Below are 15,370 nucleotides of genomic sequence, written 5' to 3'. Positions count from 1 at the left end.
GGGTCTCCAGGATCGCGCCCCGGGCCAAAGGCAGGCCCAAACCGCTGCGCCACCCAGGGATCCCTCAATATATTAGTTTTTAAAGCTACAATAGGGGATCCCTGGGTGGCGCAGCGGTTTGGCGCCTGCCTTTGGCCCGATCCTGGAGACCCGGGATCGAATCCCACATCGGGCTCCCGGTGCATGGAGCCTGCTTCTCCCTCTGCCTGTGTCTCTGCCTCTCTCTCTCTCTGTGACTATCATAAAAAAATAAATAATTAATTAATTAAAGCTACAATAGTCACAATAGTTACAGCCTTTTGAAAAGAGTAACCTTGGAGGAGGCTGACACCAAGGTCAGGATCCATTCTAAAACCAGAGGCATACTTGAAAACAAAACTATACAACCTAAAAAAAAAGTTGAATTTTCCCAACTGGGAAAAAGAATTTGCAGTATCTATTATTTTCAAAGGATTGATATTACTATGTAAAAAGTTCTTATAAATTCATAAGAATAAAAAAATTAAAATGGACATAAAATATGAGTGATTCACAGAAGAAATTCAAATGGCTAATAAATATATGAAGAGTTATGGGCGCTTGGATGGCTCAGTTGGTTAAGTGTCCAACTCTTGATTTTGACTCAGCTCAGATCTAGAATCAAGCCCTGTGTTAGGCTTCATACTCAGTGGGGGGCCTGCTTAAGGATTCTCTCTCTCCCTTTTCCCCCTCCCTGCTTGCATGCTGTCTCTCTAAAATAAATAAATAAATAAATAAATAAATAAATAAATAAATAAATAAATTTTAAAAAGAAAAATATATAAAAAGATGTTCAACTATACTAAAGAAAATCTGAAGTGGAAATTAAAGGAGTTACTTTTTCCCTTTACCTGTTAAATTGGCAAAGATTAAAAAGTTTGCTAGAATTCAGTTTCTAGTAATTGACTGATTGAGTATCCAAAAGTGATCTTCCATCTGAGAACAAATAAAAATCCTGGATAAAATGTCTTTCAGGAAAAAAAACTATAAAATTTTACTGAAACATAAGAAGACCGATTACTAAAATGGCATATATTCTTTGTAAATATATGATAAAATTAACCAAAATGCAAAATGACATTTTTTACTTTGCTAAAAAAAGACACAAAAATTCATCTGTAAGAAAACTCAGGCCAAAAGAACTTTACAAAGCTAAAATTATAAAATTACCTTTGCTTCTGTTCAAAAACCACTTTCATTTAAAAACAAATAACAGGTTGAACAGATAGTCCCCAAACCTGGTTCTTGTATATTCAGGAGTATATTACAAGGACTATAACATTACTAAGTGGTATTAATCCCAAGAATGTAAGGGTGGCTCAACATACAAAAAACAAACAACATATCACACCATATTAATGGAATGAAGGAAGAAAATAACATGAGATCTTAACTGAATCAGAGAAAGGATGTAAGAAAATCTATCACCCTTTCATGGTGAAAACACAACTAGGAATAGAAGGGAATTTCCTCAACATGGTAAAGGTCATATGTGAAAAATCAACAGCTAACATTATACTTAATAGTAAAAAAAAAAAATAGTAAAAGTCTGAAAGGTTTATCCTCTAAGATGAGGAATAAGACAAGAATGCCACTCTATTCGGCATACTACTGCACATTCTAGAGAAAGCAATTAGGCAAGAAAAAGAAATGTATCCAAATTGGAAAGGAAGAACTAAAAGCTTTGCAGATGACATGATCTGATATGTAGAAACCTCTAATGATTTCATTTAAAAAGTCACCATAGTTTTAGGATATAAAATTAACACAGAAAAATTTGTTCTATTTCAGATGCAGGAAAAAACATGTGATAAAATTCAACATCTGTTTATCATAAAAACTCTCAACAAAGTGGGTATAGAGGGAACATCACATTTAATGTCGAAAAGCTAAGAGCCTTTCCTCTAAGATCTGGAACAAGACAAGGATGCCCATTCGTATCACTTTATTCAACACAGTACTAGAAGTCCTAGCCAGAAAAACTGGGCAAGAAAAAGAAATAAAACGTATCCAAATTGGAAAGGAAGGAATAAAACTGTTACTATTTGCAAATGCATGATACTATATATAGAAAACCCTAAGGATGCCTTCAAAAAACTGTTAGAAATAATAAATTCAGTTAAGCATGATCAGCACAAAAAAAGTCTCTTGTGTTTTTATACAATAATAATAAACTATCAGTAAGAGAAATTAAGATAATAATCCCATGTACAATCACATCAAAAAGAATAAAATAGCTAGGAATAAATTTAACCAAGGAGGTGAAAGATGTGTGTATTGAAAACTATAAGACAGGGATCCCTGGGTGGCGCAGCGGTTTAGCGCCTGCCTTTGGCCCAGGGCGTGATCCTGGAGACCCGGGATCGAATCCCACGTCGGGCTCCCGGTGCATGGAGCCTGCATCTCCCTCTGCCTGTGTCTCTGCCTCTCTTTCTCTCTCTCTCTCTGTGACTATCATAAATTAAAAAAAATTAAAAAAAAAGAAAACTATGAGACACTAAGAAATTAAAGGAGACACAAATAAATGGAAAGATATTTTGTGCTCATAGACTGTAAGAATATAATTTAATTTAATATTGCTAAAATGGCCATACCACCCAAAGCAATATACAGATTCCATGCAATTCCTATCAAAATTTCAACGTGAAAATTCTATTTTCACAGAAATAGAACAATCCTAAAATTTCTATGACACCATAAAATACCCCAAATAGCCAAAGCAATGTTGAGAAAGAATAGGTTAGAGGCACTGTGCTCCTTGATTTCAAACTATATTACAAAAACAAAACAAACAAAAAAGCTACAGTAATTAAAACAGTATGGTATTGGCATAAAAACAGACAAATAGATCAGTGGAACTGAATATAAGCATAAATAAACCTATGCATATATGGTCAATAAATTTATGACAAAGGTACCAAGAAAATACAATGGGAGAAAGGACAGTCTGTAATAAATGGTGCTGAGAAAACTGGATAGCCACACACAAAAGAATGAAATTGAACCACCATCTTACTTCATAACACAAAAGTTAACTAAAAAAGTATCAAAGACTTGAATTAACACCTGAAACCCTAATACTCCTAGAAGAAAACATTTGAATCTGACACCAAAAGCAAAAATCACAAAAGCAAAAATAAACAGGTGGGGCTACATCAAAGTAAAGAAATTCTGTATAGCAAAGGAAAGCATCAACAAAATGAAAATGCAACCTACAGAATGAGAGAAAATATTTGCAAATATATATTTGATAAGGGACTAATATCCAAAATATATAAAGAACTCATTCAATTCAATAGTAAAAAAAAAAAAAAAAACAAATAATCAGATTAAAATATGGGTAGAAAATCTGAGTAGACATTTTTCCAAAACCATATAGATGGACAACAGTTACATGAAAAGATGCTCTATATAACTAATCATCAGGAAAATGCAAATCAAGACCACAAGGATCTATCATCTCACACATGTTAGAATGGCTATTATAAAAAAAAAACTAGAAATAACAAGTGTGGTGGAGGATGTGGAGAAAAGGGAACCCTTGTGCACTGTTAATGGGAATGTAAATAGGTGCAGCCATTGTGGGAAACAGTATGAAGGTTTCTCAAAAAGTTAAAAGTAGAACTACCATAGGATACAGTGATTCCACTTCTGGGTAGTTATCCAAATAAAACAAAAGCATTAGCTCAAAAAGGTATCTATACCCCTGTGTCCACTGCATCATTATCTACAACAGCCAATATACATAAGCAATCTAAATGTCCATCAATAGATGAATGGATAAAGATGTAGTGCATATATTCAACAGAATATTCCTCAGCCATAAAAAAATCCACACAATGCCATTCATGACAGCATGGATGGATCTGGAGGGAATTATGGTAGGCGAAATAAGTTAGGCAAAAACAAATACCAAATTATCTGTTTTATATGTGGAAAATAAATTAAAAAAAAAACCAAGCTTATAGATACAAAGAACAAATCAGCAGTTGCCAGAGGTGGGTGGGGAGGGGTGGGAGAAATGGATGAACTGTTCATTTTAGGTTTTAGTTTAAATAACTGAGCTTTCTTTTTAAAAATTTTTTTTATTTGAGAAAGAGAGAGCATGTGTGTGTGCATATGAGTGTGGGTGGGGGTAGGGGCAGAGGGAGAGGAAGAGAATCTCAAGCAGTCTCGCCACTGAGCCTGGAACCAGGTCAATCCCAGGACCCTGAGATCACAACCTGAGCCAAAATCAAGAGTTGGCCGCTTAGCCAATTGAGCCACCCAAGTGCCCCTAACTAAATTAACTTTCTTTCCTTTTTTTTTAATAAGTTAACTTTCTAAAAAAGAAAAAATAGTTGTATCTTAACATACCATGAATGAAAAATATGCAAAAGAAATTAAGAAAAATGATTCCAGGGATGCCTGGGTGGCTCAGCAGTTGAGCATCTGCCTTTGGCTCAGGGCATGATCCTGGAGTTCTGGGATCGAGTTCCAAATTGGGCTTCCTGCATGGAGCCTGCTTCTCCATCTGCCTATGTCTCTGCCTTCTCTCTGTGTCTCTCATGAATAAATAAATAAAATATTTTTAAAAAAGAAAAGTCATTCCATTTACAATAACATCAAAGAATCACTTAGGAATAAATTTAACCAAAGGGGTATAAGACTTGTACACTGAAAACTGCAAAATACTGCTGAAAGAAATTAAAGAAGACCAAAAGAAACTGAAAGACATCTTGTTCTCATGGATTGGAAGATTTAATATCACTAAGATGTGTATATCACCGAAAGTAATAAAAGATTCAATGCAATCCCTCTCAAAATCCCAATGATGTTTTTGAAAAAATGGAAAAACCTCTCCTAAAATGCATACAGAATCGCAAGAAGACCAGAATAACTAAAACAACCTTGAAAAAGAACAAGAGCACCCAGGTGGCTCAGTGGTTGAGCACCTGCCTTTGGGTCAGGTTGTAATCCCAGAGTTCTGGGATTGAGTCCCACATCAAGCTCCCCCCACAGGGAGCCTGCCTCTCCCTCTCCCTATGTCTCTGCCTCACTCTGTGTCTCTCATGAATAAATAAATAAAATCTCTTAAAAAAAGAAAAAGTTGGAGGACTCACATTTCCTGATTTTGAAAAGTATTGCACAACGGGAGAGATCAAAACAGTGTGGTACCAGTATAAGGACAGACATTTAAACTAATGGAATGGCACTGACGGCCCAGAAATAAACTCTCACCTTTATGGCCAATTGATTTTTCACAAAGGTGCCAGTACTGTTCAATGGGGAAAGACCAATCTTTTCAATAGGTAGTGCAGGAAAAACTGGATATCCATGTGCAAAAGAATGAAGACAGACCCTTACCTTACGCTATATAAATATTAACATAAAGTGAACGAAAGACATAAATTTAAGAGCTAAAACGATAAAGTTCAGAAGAAAACATAAAGGCCAATCTTCATGACTATGGATTTGGCAATGGTTTCTTAAGTACTATATTGGAAGCACAGGCAATAAGATTAAAAAATAAATAAATTGGACTTCACCAAAATTTGAAAGTTTTGTGTATCAAAGAATACTATCAGGAGAGCAAAAAGGCAATCCACAGAATGGGAGAAAATATTTGCAAATCCTATATGTAGTAAGTACTTAATATCTACAATATGTAAAGAACATGTACAAATCAACAACCACCAAAAAAAATCCCAACTTAAAAATTGACAGGGGCCCCTGAGTGGCTCAGTCAGTTAAGCATCTGACTCTTGATTTCAGCTCAGGTCATGATCTCAGGGTCCTCAGTGTGGAGTCTGCTTGCGATTCTCTCTCTCCTTCTCCCTATGCCCCTCCTCCACTCATACACACTCTCTCTCTAAAACAAATAATAAAATCTTTAAAAATAAAAATGGGCAAAAGACTTAAATAGACATTTCTCCAAAGAATATATATATGTATATATAGTATGTATAGTATGTATATGGCCAATAATACACAAAAAGATGCTCAACATCATTTGTTGTTAGGGAAATGCATATCAAAACCACAATGAAATTTTACTTCACATCTGCCAGGATGGTTATAATAAAAGCAACAAAAAATACCAAGTGTTGGTGACACACGGAGAAACTGAAACATTTATGCACAGTTGGTAAGAATGTATAATGGTACAGTTGCTGTGGAAGTTTGGTGCTTTCTAAAAAGGTTAAACATAGAATTACCATATGCCCCAGCAATTCTACTCTTAGGTATATGCCTCAAAGAATGGGAAACAGGGATTCAGACAGATATCTGTACACCAACATTCACAACACCATAATTCACAATAGCTAACAAGTAGAAACGGTTCAAGTGTCCATTAACAGATGACTGGATAAACAGATGGAGTATATGCATACAATGAAATATTATTCCACCATAAAAAGGAGTTAAATTCTGATATAAACTACAACATATATATTAATAGTGAGGAAATATTTCTTAGTGTATTCATTTTTATAAATATTTTATTTGTTTGTTTAGAGTGAGTGAGGGGCAGGGGAAAGGGAGAGAGAATCTCAAGCTGACTCCATACTAAGCACAGAGCCCAACGCAGGGCTTGATCCCATGACCCTGAGAACATGACCTGAGCCAAAACCAAGAGTCAGATGCTCAATAGACTGAGCCACCCAGGCATGTCTATTTCTTAGTTCATATAGGTTCTGTTTGGCTTGATGATAACTGGTTGGTGGTGATAATTGGCAACAAGTGTACAATACTGTGAATATAATTAATTCACATTGGAGTGCATGCTAAAAAATGGTTAAAATGGTAAATTTTATGTTATATATATCTTACCACACTAGAAGAAATCAAAGTGATAACCTGTGTGTGTAGCATCTACCACTTGGGTAAAAAGGAAATGGATGAAGGATACAAATTCAAATGACTGCATATGTATAAATAAATTATCTCTAAAAGGATACAAATGAGGTTGTCTGGAGAGGAAAACTGAAGGGCTGGGGGCAAAAGTAGGAGACTTGCATTTCTCTGTTCACCCTTTGGTATGTTTGAATTCTCAATTATGTACACATATTACTTATCCAAAAATTTAATTACTCAAAAAATTCACAGAACTGGGTTTTAAATAAACATTACAACCCCAATGAATAAACATGCAAAAGTCAGAGCAGTCAATTCCTGAAAGAATAAACACACCCTCCCCAACTCCTACCTGCAAAGAAAGCAAAGTCCTCAGCATTACTTGTGTCTTGGCCATGTCCTCTTCTCTAGGAAGAGCTGGAGAGAGAGAGAGAGAGAGAGAGAGAGAGACCGAGAAGAGAAGAGAGAGAGAACACGCATGAGTGCCTCCTCCTGTAGGGCTCAGAGCTGTCTAGAGAGGACTGCTTACCTCTCCCCCAACTCCCAACAGGGGCACAAGGGACACGACCCGTATATACCCTATATAGGTATAGCTCTATACTGTGAAGAAAGAATGTGGTTTTTCCCTTGTGTTTCTTGCCTTTTCTGACCTCTATGAGGCATTGACAGTGTGGAGCACTTCTCTCTCAGGACTGGCTCCTCTCATAAAGAAAATTCCAAGCCCAGGTGGTTTTCAATGATGAATGACTGATATCAAACATTTAAAGGCAAAATACACAAACTCTCAGAAAATTGAAAAATAAAAAGGGAATGCTTCCTAACTCCTTTTAGAGGCCAACACAACCTTGTTATCCAAACTTGACAAATAATTATAAGACAATTAAAGACCAATATCAGAAAAACAGATACAAAAATCCTTACCACATATCAGCAAATCAAAAGTATATGCATGAAAAAAAAAAAAGTATATGCATGTATGAGTGTGCATGTGTGGGTGTATGTGTGTGTATATTTTCCAGCAGAGTTTAACCTAGGAAAAAAAAAGTTGGTTTAACATTAGGAATTTTATGTAATTAATCACATTAAGATCATATATTTTTTAAAGATTTTATTTTTATTTATTCATGAGAATACACAGAGAGGAGAGAGAGAGAGGCAGAGACACAGGCAGAGGGAGAAGCAGGCTCCATGCAGGGAGCCCGATGTGGGACTCGATCCCAGGTCTCCAGGATCAGGCCCTGGGATGAAGGTGGCGCTAAACCGCTGAGCCACCCAGGCTGCCCACATTAAGATCATATTAAGAGAATGAAGGGAAAAATCAAAATATCTTAATAGATGCAAAAATTCATTAGATAAAATTTTACACTAGTTCATGATTAAAATGTTCAGCAAACCAGTAATGAACTTACTCCATTGATAAATGGCATCTACAAATAGTACCTATAATTCACATCATAATAAATAATGACACATTCAATGCTTTTACCCTAATATTGGGAACTAGGCAAGGATGTCTGTTCTCATCATTTTTATTTTACATTGTCCTTGAAATCCTTGTCAGTGAAATAAAACATGAGAAAAGAAATAAAACCACAGATAGTAAGAGAGAAGAAAAACTGTATTTGCAGTCAGCATGATTTTCTCCATAGAAAAACCTAAGAAATCCACAATACAACTTTAAAAATTAATAAATAAGCAAGGTCATAGCATGTGAGAGTCTTCCTATTTCTTACTAACCTTAATACTCCAATCCCAGGCCATAGTAAAAAAATTTTTTTTTGTAAAAATTTTTTATACTACACTTTTCCTGTTCATATTACTATGCAGTTTCTATCTCCTGGTTGGATACTTACGGATATGACTGTCAGGGGAAAAGACTACTCTTAACCTCTACTTCACTACATACAAAAAATTAATTTGAATTATATTGTAGATAAAAACAGAAAAGCTAAAACTATATTGTCTCCAGAAGAAAATATAGGAGGAAATCATTGTTACCTAATGGTAGGCAAAGAATTCTTAACTAGGACAAAAAAATTACTAACTATTAAAGTTGATAAATTGGACATCGCCAAAATTAAAAAAATGCTCCATAAAAGACATCATTGGGGCTCCCTGGGTGGCTCAACGGTTTAGCGCCTGTCTTTGGCCCAGGGTGTGATCCTGGAGTCCCAGGATCGAGTCCTGCATCGGGCTCCCTGCACGGAGCCTGCTTCTCCCTCTGCCTGTGTCTCTGCCTCTCTCTCTCTCTCTGTGTCTCTCATGAATAAATGGATAAAATCTTTTTTAAAAAGATATCATTAAGATAATAAAAAGGCAAGCATGTAGGGAAGGGTTAACTCTATGTCTGCTCATGCCCTATACATTCCTCAGAAAGGCATGTTTTCAGAACTGGCCCCTGGATAGCTCCTGGGCACTGAGCTCCTAGAATGTTCTGTTGGATAAGAAGAGTGTTTTTGCAAGCCTAAGGCCTTGAGCCATCATTTGCCAGATTGTCCAGATAGCTTACACTAACACTGTGATTCATAGTGAACACCTACTTCCCATCTAAGGGTCTGGATCTTTAGTAACTGAGGTCAGCCATGCAGCGCCATATGCCTACATGGCTGACCTCCAATATAAACACTGGATACCCAAACTTGGGTAAGTTTCCATGGTTGCTGATACTTCGCACATGTCACACTTCACTCCTGGGGAAATTAGATACATCCCTTGCCACTCCACTGGGAGAGGACATGTGGAAGGTTGTGCATAGTTTCTTCTAGACTTTGCCTCATGCACATTTTCCTTGTGCTGATTTTACTGTGCATTCTTTTGGTGTGATAGACACTAACCACGAGACTTTTGAGTCCTTTGAAAGCCCTTCTAGTGAAACATCAAGCCTGAGAGTGGCCCTGGGGGTCCTTGAGACAGCGAACCACAGATGGCAAGAAAATATTCACTATACATATGGTAATGCAGACATAACACATATATAAATACAAATATAACAATACATAACATATACATGATGACACATACATATACACAAATATACACATATATGATAAAGGTCTTATATCTAGAATATAGACTGAGTTCTTATAGATCAAAAACAAGAGATCAACCAATCCAACCAAAAATGGGCAAGGGACTTAGGCCTTCATAAAATGAGAGGAAGCTATCAGCCATCATTAGCTATCAGGAAAATCCAGATGAAAGATATCGTGAGTCAGCACCATACCATTAGAAGGGCTAAGATTAAAAAGACTGACAATACTAAGTGTTGACAAAGACCTGGAGCAAACATAACTCCTGCACATTGTTAGCAGGAATGTAAAGTGAATCGGCCACTTTAGAAGTTTCAGAGTTTTGTTTTGTTTTGTTTTGTTTTTTACAAAGTTAAACATATGCCTGTCCTATGAGCCAGTAGCTATTCCAGTTTTCTAGGTGTTTGCCCAAGAGAAATAAAATATATGTCCACAGAAAGGCTTGTATGCAAATAACCTCAGCAGCTTTACTCAGAGGCTAAAAACTAGAAGCTACTCAAATGCCCACTGACAAGTGAACAAATATATAAATCGTGGTATGTTCATATAAGGAGTAACACAGAGAAATAAAAATTAATGAGCTAATACACATGTACTATGGAAGAATCTGAGAGACATTTAGTTCAATGAAAACATTTAAAAAGCCAGATGAAAAATGGTACATATAATATGCCTGAATTTCATGAACTTTGCTTTTCTTTTTTCTTTCCTTTCTCTCTCTCTCTTTTTAAAAGATTTTATTTATTTATTCATGAGAGACACACACAGAGAAGCAGAGACACGGGCAGAGGGAGAAGCAGGCTCCATGCAGGGAGCCTGATGCGGACTCGATTCTGGGACTCAGGAATCACACCTTGAGCCGAAGGCAGACACTTAACCACTGAGCCACCCAGGGATCCCCTTTCTCTCTCTCTTTTTAATTGAAGAATAGTTGACACACAATCCATGAAGTTCTAAAGCAAGTTCTATGACAACAGAAATCAGCCCGGTAGTTGCTTGAGGTGAGGAACACTAGGAATTGAATAGAAAGAGGCATAAAGGAACTTCCTGGGAGGTTAAAAATATTCCCTGTCTTAAATTGGGTGGTAGATGAACAGATTTATACACCACATTCCATGCCACCCCATTTTATTGTATCTAAGTTATATGACAAAAAGTTGATTAAAAAGAAACTAGCGGGATCCCTGGGTGGCGCAGTGGTTTGGCGCCTGCCTTTGGCCCAGGGCGCGATCCTGGAGACCCGGGATCGAATCCCACGTTGGGCTCCCGGTGAATGGAGCCTGCTTCTCCCTCTGCCTGTGTCTCTGCCTCTCTCTCTCTCTCTCTCTCTCCGTGTGGCTATCATAAATAAATAAATAAATAAATAAATAAATAAATAAATAAATAAATAAAAATTAAAAGAAACTAGCTCCATGGGGAGCCTGGGTAGCTCAGTGGGTTAAGCATCTGACTCTTGGTTTTGGCTCAGGTCATGATCTCAGGATCGTGGGCTCAAGCACCGAGGCAAGCTCTGCACTCAGTGTGGAGTCTGCTTGAGATTGCTGTTGCCTCTGCCTGTGGGCCTACTGTATGCCAGGCCCAGACCTCTGCCTCTGCCCCTACCCCCATTCATGCTTTCTCTTTCTTTCTAAAATAAATAAATCTTTTTTTTTAAGCGACAAGACAAACCACATAGGTACATGGGTATCTGGAGGAAAAGCATTCCTGGCAGAGGGACTGTTAAGTGAAAGCATGCCTAGTGAGTTCCAGATACAGAAAAGAGGCCGCTGTGGCCAGAACAGAGTGAGGGAGGGAGTGACAGATGAGCTTGGAACTCAGAACTGGAGACCAGAAGGCACAGGACCTCCCAGGCCATGGTGAGGCTCATTCTGGAACAGGATCATCTGGTTGCTAAGGGCAGAACCAGTAGAAGCAAGGAGACCAGGGAGGGGTTACGCCAACAATTCAGGGAGAGAAGGTGTCCAAGGGAGAAGCTGAGAAGGGGCAGAGTCTGGACACGTTGTGAAGAAAGAGTTTGTGATAGTGTTTGTGAATGAATCGAATATGGGATGTAACAACAACAACAAAAAAAGGCAGAGTCAAGAAGTAAAGGTTTTTGGAATGATAGGCTGGAAGTAGGGAACGATCGTTTGTTAAGATGGGAAAGAGTGCAGGGGGAAGAGGAGGTCTGTGCAGAGAGCAGGAATCAGTCCTTTTAGACTTGATAAGTTCCAGGGGGCATTAGACATCCAAATGGACAAGCCAAGTGGGCAGTCAGGTAGTGAGCCTGAAGCTGCGAGCAGGAATCTAAGCAGAAGACATAAATTTGAGCATCAGCAGCACATGGGTGCCAGTGAAAACCACAAGGCTCGATAAGGTTTCTTCAAAGTGAGTGTAGTTAGAGAAGATGGGAGGCTTCTCATGATCCAGCCCTGAGGCCCTCCAGTCTTGGGGAGAGAGGTCTCTCATCTCAGGGGGAGATGAGGGTCCAGCAGTGGAGACCAAGGCATTCCCGGAGAGGCGGGAGGCGGGAGGAAAACCAGGAGGGGCGCTGTCCCACAGCCAAGGCAAGACAGTGCTGATGGACGGATCAAGCAACATAGAATTCTCTGGTGCAATAGACATGGCCAACATGCACATGAGAAAATGCTCCACATCACTTGCCATCAGGGAAATACAAATCAAAACCACAATGAGATACCACCTCACACCAGTGAGAATGGGGAAAATTAACAAGGCAGGAAACAACAAATGTTGGAGAGGATGCGGAGAAAAGGGAACCCTCTTGCACTGTTGGTGGGAATGGGAACTGGTGCAGCCACTCTGGAAAACTGTGTGGAGGTTCCTCAAAGAGTTAAAAATAGACCTGCCCTACGACCCAGCAATTGCACTGCTGGGGATTGACCCCAAAGATTCAGATGCAATGAAACGCCGGGACACCTGCACCCCGATGTTTATAGCAGCAATGTCCACAATAGCCAAACTGTGGAAGGAGCCTCGGTGTCCATCAAAAGATGAATGGATAAAGAAGATGCGGTCTATGTATACAATGGAATATTACTCAGCCATTAGAAATGACAAATACCCACCATTTGCTTCAACGTGGATGGACCTGGAGGGTATTATGCTGAGTGAAGTAAGACAATCAGAGGAGGACAAACAGTGTATGTTCTCATTCATCTGGGGAATATAAATAATAGTGAAAGGGAATATAAGGGAAGGGAGAAGAAATGTGTGGGAAATATCAGAAAGGGAGACAGAACATAAAGACTCCTAACTCTGGGAAACAAACTAGGGGTGGTGGAAGGGGAGGAGGGCGGGGGGTGGAGGTGAATGGGTGACGGGCACTGAGGGGGATACTTGACGGGATGAGCACTGGGTGTTATTCTGTATGTTGGTAAATTGAACACCAATAAAAATTATTTTATTAAAAAAGAAAAAAAAGAATTATCTGGTGCATTTGACAAGGAGAGTTGTGGTACTCTTGTAGAAGCCTGCTTGGAGCAGCTTCAGGATAGACCCGGAGGAGAGTAGTTAGGCACGGCAGACATAAACAACCTTTCCGAGGAGTTCAAAGGCAAAAAGGAGGAATAGGATGGTTGCTGGAAAGTGGGACGAGGTCTTATTAATAGGGAGAAATAATACTTTCAAATTGTTAGCTATCAATCTGACGTCTGAGGTCATTTTAGATCTTTGCTTGGTATTGTTCCTATGTGAATATTCCAGGGGACTTACCAATTTGAAAGTATTATATTACATAATCATCGAGATAATTAGCATACTATGACTGGGAGAGCCCACAAGAATGTTTGCTAAAAAGTTAAGAGGAGCTCTCTCTAGGACTTGGCGGGTTACTGCATATTGTGCTTGTTTGGCTTTCCCAACACTTCCCCTGCACCTATGCATTGCTTGTACTGGATAATTCTTTACAAAAAAGCAGAGATAGTCTCAGTATGACTCATGAGACCACCTCCCCATGACCCATGTAGTTACCCAGACTTTGTCACTGTCTTTGGATATGCACATGCTATTCCCTCTACCTGTGGGTCCCCTACGGCCAGGCCCAGAGCCAGCCACTCCTCCCACTGGTCATTCAGGACCACAGTCCTGAGGGCAGGCCCCCAGCACAGTGCCCCCCACACAAGTGCTCAGGGAATGGATGGATGGATATGTGGTGTCCTGTTATCCAGGCTTGGGACCATTGCTCCAAATACCTGGAAGAACTCTGACCCTGAGCTCCTGACTCAAGCCTCCGGGCAGAAGGAAGAGAAACCCCAAGGCAGGGGTTTTAGGAATAAGCTTTTCAGAGATGATCTTCCTGCACCAGGGGAGCCCCAACTCAAGAAAGGAGGCCTATCAGGGCATGTAAAGGGTCAGGTGACTCAGTGTTCTGCGGACTCCCCGAGTATTTTCAACTTTTGATCACACTATTGATCACCCTAAAAAATTCTTTAATTTTTTTTAGAATTGTGGTAAAGATACACATAACCAAAAAAATTCACCATTTTAACCATTGCTAAGTATACAGTTCAGTACTGCTAAGTATATTCACATTGTTGTGCAACCCATCTTCTGAACTTTCTCATCTTGCAAAATTGAAACTCTGCATCCCTTAAACAACAGTTTCCCACACCCCCTCCTCCCAGCCCCGACAACCACCATTCCACTTTCTATGAATTTGACTACTTTAGGGACCTAATAGAAGTGGAATCATACAGTGTCTCTTATTTTGAGGCAGGGCTTATTTCAGTTAGCATAATGTCTTCGAGCTTCATCCATGTTGTACCATGTGTCCAAACTTCCTTTTTTAAGGCTGAATGCCATATTGCATTGTACGGATAGACCCGTTTGTTTATCCATCCGTTTGTGGTTAGATACTTGGGTTGCTTCCACCTCCTGGCTATTGCGACTGCTCCTGCTATAAACGTGGTCTGCAAATAATCTCTTTTCAGATCCTGCTTTCAATTCTTTGGGATATATACCCAGAGATTACATGGTGGTTCTAGTTTTCATTTCTTAAGTAAAAGTTAAAGAATTTCCATACTTCTCTCCACAGTGGCTGCAGCATTTTACATTCTCACCAAGGGCAAAGGTTCCAACTTCTCCACATCCACACTAACGCGTTATGTTTTGTTTTGTTTTTTGTTTTTTTTTTTTGTTTTTTTTTTTGTTTGTTTGGTAATAGCGGTCCTAATGCGTGTGTGATCTTTAAAATTGTTTGATGGTGAAACACAAATCCAGGGCGTGCAGGAACCTCACCCGGAACGGACAGTAATAAGAGACCATACACGGAATTCTGGACACAGGTCACAACGTGAATACTAACGGTGTCGCGGGAAATAGCCCCTGCCCTTACCTATTTCTCTTATCTCTCCCTCCTTCATCTTCCTACACCACCACCACCACCACCACCCCCAGCTAAACGCGCTTCTAGCTTTTACAGTAATATTGTCCTTGCTTAACTTGACAGTTTTATCACACCTCCGCTCCCTTAAACCATAGTTCAC

The 15,370-nt window shown here is 39.0% G+C and overlaps 1 protein-coding gene across 1 annotated transcript in view; it reads right to left on the bottom strand.

Annotated features, from left to right (window-relative positions):
• The window catches only part of ZNF74 (zinc finger protein 74), a 49,203-nt gene that overhangs the window by 33,218 nt on the left and 615 nt on the right, over window positions 1-15,370 (bottom strand). The window contains 1 exon segment of the mRNA XM_072801936.1: window positions 7,208-7,272. Within this exon segment, the coding sequence (XP_072658037.1) occupies window positions 7,208-7,272 (65 nt within the window).

The sequence above is a fragment of the Canis lupus genome, chromosome 27 (genome assembly GCF_048164855.1).
Source record: "Canis lupus baileyi chromosome 27, mCanLup2.hap1, whole genome shotgun sequence".
NCBI classification, from domain to species: Eukaryota; Metazoa; Chordata; class Mammalia; order Carnivora; family Canidae; genus Canis; species Canis lupus.
Note: the sequence above shows the minus strand (reverse complement) of the source record. Positions and strands in the feature narration are given on the sequence as shown.